The sequence below is a fragment of the Medicago sativa genome, chromosome 6 (assembly GCF_051527215.1).
Source record: "Medicago sativa cultivar Bolivia chromosome 6, Bolivia_mono, whole genome shotgun sequence".
In the NCBI taxonomy this organism is placed as follows: Eukaryota; Viridiplantae; Streptophyta; class Magnoliopsida; order Fabales; family Fabaceae; genus Medicago; species Medicago sativa.
In genome coordinates this window covers 62,816,182-62,823,035 of record NC_140754.1, presented here as the reverse complement: position 1 = coordinate 62,823,035, position 6,854 = coordinate 62,816,182, and the positions used below count along the sequence as shown (strand labels likewise).

General features: G+C 33.8%; 1 protein-coding gene and 1 non-coding gene across 2 annotated transcripts; one reads left to right on the top strand and one right to left on the bottom strand.

Annotated features, from left to right (window-relative positions):
* The first annotated feature begins 2,448 nt into the window (after positions 1-2,448).
* Positions 2,449-3,838, top strand: LOC146916187 (uncharacterized). Its single transcript, XM_085721566.1, has 2 exons — positions 2,449-2,615; positions 2,719-3,838. The coding sequence occupies exons 1-2, from the start codon at positions 2,449-2,451 to the stop codon at positions 3,836-3,838; spliced, it is 1,287 nt and encodes a 428-aa protein (XP_085577692.1).
* Positions 3,839-5,809: 1,971 nt separating this feature from the next.
* Positions 5,810-5,916, bottom strand: LOC146916186 (small nucleolar RNA R71). Its single transcript, XR_015017122.1, has one exon. It is a non-coding gene; the product is annotated as a small nucleolar RNA R71 (small nucleolar RNA).
* Between the last annotated feature and the right edge of the window lie 938 nt (positions 5,917-6,854).

The window sequence follows — 6,854 nt, the reverse complement described above, 5'->3', positions numbered from 1 at the left end:
ATCCAAAATTCAGTCAAAAATGACATTTTTTAGGGCAATTTATTAGCTTGAATTTTTAATGTTGGTTTTTCGACAGGAAAACATTATAGTTGAAGCAAAAACTTTATTTTTAGTGTCAGTCTGGAGATACATTCGACATATTGTAATGAGTCTTGACATATTCAAAATCATTCAGTTTCGACAGAGAAAATTCAAATCCTTTGCGAAGAGGCGTGAAAGCACGTTGAAAGCATGTTGGATTTGTCAAAGACTTATAGTTTAGGACCGATAGTGTCAGTTACTTCTTATTGTATATATAGAAGTTTTTTCATAGGAAATAGGGGTCACAAATCAAATACAAAATTCTTTATGATTGAAATATCCAAGTTACAGCCAGAAAAGAGTAACGAGACAATGTATGTTTGATTTGGTGTACCAACTTTCATTTATGAAATGCAAATCATTTTTTTTACACTCAAGAACATGATGTTTGAAAACCTTTTTGATTATGTCGAACAAGACAATTATCTTCATCTTTTACATTTTTTCACTCAAGAACATGATGAACACTCAAATATTTTCTGAGAAACAATTGCACAATATGTTTGAGTTCAGGTATGCTCCATTTGGCCACAACTCCATTTAGGGTTATAGATGCAAGACAAGTGGCAAAATAACATTCAAGGGCTCATATTTAAAATTAAAAAACAAGTATTTATTTATTTATTAAAAAATACTATTAACAAATCTGATACACTCATCCTTTCTTCCATGCTCCCACTTCCTCTCCACACAACTATTCTTCTCTCATGACAGTCGTCGTCCTCCACCTTGTTGCCACCGATCGCCGCCATATCCACCTATCACATCGTTTTATTTTGATGAGTATTGTTGTTTAGATCTGAAATTTTGATTTTTGATTATTCATTATGGTTTCTATGATCTTAATTGAGAATTTCCCTTTGCTATTGACATCCTGGAGAGAAATTGAGTTACAGTCACGTTCCAGCCAAATTTAAGGGAAACAAAAGCAAACCAATATCAATGAAAGACAGTGGTGTTAATCATGCAATTTTGATACAGATTAAGATGAAAGGTTTGAATTGCGACGGTGATGGGTGCAGAAACAGCGACGATGGGTGGAGAAACGGCGAGGGACAGAGGAATTCCAGAAGATTCACGGTTGTGTAAGACTAGGAAATGACAACAACGTGTTTCTGTTTTTAATTATTAAACAAAGAGTTGTTTTATTGATTTTTAATATCAGCCCTTGGATGTTGTGTTTGCCACATGTCTCATATCCATACACTAAATGGACTAAATGGAACAATAGCTAAATGGAGCATACTTGAACTCAAACTAGCGCTTATTTGCCAAAAACACGGGTAGCAAAAAGCTGGTTTACTTTGGAGGGGGCCGTTTTTTCCAAACCTTAGCAAAAATTTGGAACTCTTACTTATGACGCGATCTCTCCATATCGGAAGCAACCGATATAACAGTGTACATTGAACAAACTAAGTAGACCCAATTAGTCTCAAACTTCTACAATGGAAAATCCCCTTCATGGAGAGACTACTATCATTTCTGCACAGTACCCTTGGGGAAGCACATGCATTATATAGTTAAATAAATGGTCATTTCGTTCTCATTCAGTACAGAAATGCCAATGTTCATCGGTTTTGAATTGATATGGGTAGCTGAATTTTGAAATCCTAGTGGCTTAAATAAATTAACGAGGCTTGGTCCAAATCTGAAAGGGTTACATACTTGGGGCGTTTGAAGAGTAACGTCTAGGGTTGAAATGGTGGATTAAAGCTCTTCATAATTTTAACTAGTTTTATTACTTTATTTTTAATAAGTAATTGTAAGGCTATTTTCCATTTATTTTGCTTTATTTTAAATTAGGTTCGATTTTAATTTAATAGGGTCATTGAGTTACTTGTAGTAAGAGCGCCTTAAATTGTATGTTTTTCTATGAGATAAGATAAGTTTATCAGAGGAAAGCATTGAAGAAAAAGACATGCACTCACATAATCAGGAGAATAAAGGAGTTACTTAGCGCGCAAGTTACATTAAGTGCATTTGTAATTTCACTTTCATTTACATTTCATTTGTGTTGCATGTAGTTAGTTAGAGATTTCAGCTTCTATATAAGCTTCTCATGTAACCATTTTCTCAATTTAATCAATACATTCTCTTTCTTCTTTCTTAGAGCTTCAAGCTTTATCCATGGTGATTTCCATGGCGGTTTCAATCTTAGATGGTATCAGAGAAAGTGAATCTTGCTCTGCTTCCGCACAATGAAGATAGAACGTTGTTTTGTTCGTCTCTCTCCTTTATTCTTCTTCTGTGATTCTATCAATTCACGTTTCATTGTGTTTTGATTACTCTGTTCTTTTCAGAGTTTTTCTTTCTTGATTTTCTTCGATCATGTGACCTTCATTTTTCGATTGAATCTTTGGTTAAACAATGGTGAGAAACAATAATAAAAATCAAGATCAAACACTTGATCCTTACTATGTTCATCCTTCAGAGAATTCTTCAACAGTTACGGTTACGCCTCAACTAACCGGTGAGAATTATCATGCGTGGTCCATGAAGATGCGAAGAGCTCTTGCTATGAAGAACAAATTCAAGTTCGTGGATGGATTCGTACCTATACCAGAAGAAGATTATTTACTATATGCAGCTTGTTCATACTTGGATAATCAATTCTATTTCGCCTTCAATTGCTCTAAGTGTAGTGTTTATAGAAAATGTTGTTGATATGTGGAATGATCTTAAAGATAGATTCATGAGGGGAGATAGAATTAGGGTTACTCAATTACAAGAAGAAATTGCTAATCTGAAACAAGGAAGTAAGAAAGTTACTAAATTTTTCACTGATTTGAGAGGTTTGTGGGAAGAATTGGACCCGTACAGGCTTATGCCTCAATGTACCTGTCCAATTCAATGTGCATGTTTGGCTATGAGAAATAACAAAGCTTTTAGAGCAGAAGATAGAATCATCAAGTTTTTAATGGGATTGAATGATGATTATCAAGGTGTAACATCACAAGTGTTGTTGATGGATCCTTTACCTCAAATAAATAGGGTTTTCTCTATGGTACTGCAGCAAGAAAGAAAGATGCAGTACAATGTGGTAGCTACTCCTATAGATGATACAGCTTCTGGTTTTGTTAATGTTGTGGATGGCCAGAGACAATTTGGAAGGGGTAGAGGAAATTTATTTCATGGAAGAGGAAGAGGAAATCTCAGATTTTGTAGCTTTTGCAATAAAACCAATAACATTGTGGAAACATGTTATAAGAAACATGGCTATCCTCCTATTTGGGGAAGAGGAGGAGGAAATTCTTTCACTAATGCTAATTTTGTTGAAAGTGAAGAAACTGAGATCAAGGGAAATGCTTCCACTAGGAAAAATGATGAAAGTGGAATGATGCTGACCAAAGATCAGTATCAGAATTTGATTGCATTGTTGGAGAAAAGCAACATTGAAGCTAAAGGCTCTACAAATGTGATGAAGGCCAGCAGCTCAACTGTAAATGTTGGAGGTAAACTCTTTACCAGTAATGCTAGTTGCAATTTTGATGACACTAGATGGATAGTTGATACAGGTGTTACACATCACACTTGTCATGATTTGAGTTGGTTCATTAGTTACTATGAAATTAAACCTATTAGTGTAACTTTACCTAATAAGAGTATTGTGGAGGCATGTTACAAAGGAAATGTGAAGTTGTCTGATTCTTTACACATTCATAATGCGTTATACTTGCCACAATTTGCTGTGAATCTCATATCTATCTCAAAGTTATGCAAAGAACAAGATTGCATTCTGAATTTTGAGGCTAATTAGTGTATTATACATGACAAGAAGGATATGAAGATGATTGGTTTGGCTGAAGAAGTGGATGGACTTTATTACTTGAAGGCTAAGAAGGAAACACAAAGAATAGCCAAAATTTCAAGTATTTTTGCTTTACATAATAAAGAGAGTAGTTTAGTGCCTTCTGGAATTTTGTGGCATCTTAGACTTGGGCATCTATCTCATGATAGAATGCAATGCATGAATAAATTTTATGGTTACATTTCAGTTAGCTCACATTGATGAGTCAATAATTAGTTAGTTTTAATATAATATGTAAGTCTTTTTTAATTATATTTTAGTTTATTTTATTTAAGTTTATTTCCTTTTTAGAACTCTTTTACTACAATTGCAAGTTATTATATTTCAGGAACAAATATTCTAAAGATTGAGTCTTGGAGCAAAAGAAAGGAGAATTGGAGCTGATTCGTGCCAAAAATATAAAAGATCTCATGTAAAAATATATTGTGCAAGGATTCATGTCAAAAATATGAATATCTCATACAAAAATATCCTGTGCAAAGAATTTGAAGATCTTGTACAATAATATGACAAGAGGCGCGCCCCCTTTGGTCCTTTTGCTGCTTCTGCTTTAAAGACAAGCTACCTATTAGTTTCTTGTGGAACATTCTAGTTATTAGTTGCTTAAGTTTTAAGTCGACATAAGACTATAAATAGAGTAGCTAGCTATCACAACAAATCATCTTTGTTCTTGGAATAAAAGTTCATTTTTATTTTATTGTTATTTACTTTTATGTTCTTCTTCTTCTTCTCTTCTTCTATGTCTACAATGAACGTTAGTGAGTAGACTTCTCTTGTCTTGGGATTGTTGAATAAGTCTAAATGACATAATCCTAATCAAACCAAGCCTTAAACCTTAATTTTATGTAACCCTAATTTCTAATCTAAATTTACCTTTTTACCATGAATTAACCATTATCAAATTGTAGAAGCGAAATTGGATTATCCCAAATATCAATTCATAAAACAAAAGCGGAGTTTTGATATTCGAACAAGTGAATTTAGACAAGGATTGCGAATGAGAATAGTCTAGCAAACCTTGAGACACATAAAGTTTCGAGCTTCAAGGATTCCAAAGGCAATCACCCATGTGAATAGGCGTGGTTGTTGGAGGAACACACTCACTGAGACCGAAAGGAGATGTGATAGGCCAAAGAGAAACATGTCTTTAGAAATTAGGTCTCATGTAAAGTTATAAGTTTAAGGGTTTGTTTGTGAAGGACTTTGTTATTTAGATGAACCTATAATCCCAAGGCTCTTTTATTTTTATTCTTTTCTTTTAATTAAAAATCCAAACTTTAAACTGAAACTCGTTTCTAATCCTTATTGAAGGTTAATTGAATTCATAACTCCCTGTCGGAACGATATCTTTTTATTACTACATCGGTAAACCGTGCACTTGCGGTTTATCCCATCATGTTTTTGGCGCCGTTGCCGGGGAGTTATTGCAATTTGATTAATTTTTTTTTAACGATTAGACTGAAAAAAAAAACTTTTTCTTTATTTTATATTATTTTTTTCTTTTTCTATTTCTTTCTTTTTATCGGTAACTTCTTGGAAACATAAAATAATAACGATATGGCTGAGAAGCGCACTCTCAGAGAGTATGCAATCCCATCTTCAGATGAGCCATACGCTATTATTGTGTACCCAACAGTTGGTAACAATTTTGAAATAAAACCTACACTTATTCCCCTAGTGCAGCAAAATCAATTTTTCGGATCACCCACTGAGGATCCGAATTTTCATATTTCAACTTTTTTAAGACTCAGTGGAACCTTGAATGCAAAACAAGAGGTCGTAAGGTTGCGCCTCTTTCCTTTTTCCTTAAGGGATAGAGCTAGTGCTTGGTTTCATTCATTGGAAGTTGGTTCTATTACTTCATGGCAACAAATGAGGCAAGCTATTCTTGCCTGATTCTTTCCCTATTCTAAAACTGTTCAATTAAGGAATCAAATCACACAATTCACTCAAAAAGATGGGGAATCTCTTTACGATGCTTGGGAGCGTTTCAAAGAAATGCTTAGACTTTGTCCCCATCATGGTTTAGAGAAGTGGCTTATTATTCACACTTTTTATAATAGTCTTTTGTGTACCACAAAAATTTATGTTAATGCAGCTGCAGGTGGAGCTTTGATGAATAAAACATACACAGGAGCATATGCTTTGTTCGAGGACATGGCACAAAACTACTATCAGTGGACCTACGAAAGGGACATCACTAATGTTGCTCCTTCAACCTCTAAAAAAGAGGCAGGTATGTATGAAATTTCTACCCTTGATCATCTATCTGCTAAGGTGGACACACTTTTTCAAAAATTTGATAAATTAAGTGTAAGTGTTGTCACACCTACTCCTGTTTCACCATCATGTGAATTTTGTGAAATACTTGGTCATATTGGTGTTGAATGCCAACTAGGTAGTATTGTTGGAAGTCCCGAGCAATTAAACTATGATAAATATAATCAAGGGATGAGGCCTAACCAAATTTTTTTTTATAACAAAACACCTCAAAATCCCTTTGGACAACAAACAACACCTCCTGGTTATGCAAACAACCAAGGAGTCCCTCAAAAATCCAGCTTGGAAATTTTACTTAAAAAATGTGTTATGGATCAATCCAAGCAATTTCAAGAACTTAAAAATCAAATTGGATACTTGAATGGCTCTGTTGTCAAGCTTACATCTAAAGTAGACTCCATTTCTACTCACCAAAAATTACTAGAAACTCAAATCTCTCAAGTAGCCCAACAATTCTTCAAATCTTTTGTGCTGTGTTACTACGCTACTTTTAGTTTTACATTGAATATAAACTATGCTTAATTTTTTATTTGTTTGAAACCGACCTAAAAAAAATGTCATCTATGTTTCTTAGAGATACTTGTTGTATTTTTAGATTCATTTTTATATTTCAAAAGTTTAATAAAATCTAGTCTATCCAAAATATTTTACATGTGTGTTATTCTCATGTTTCACTAACTACTAC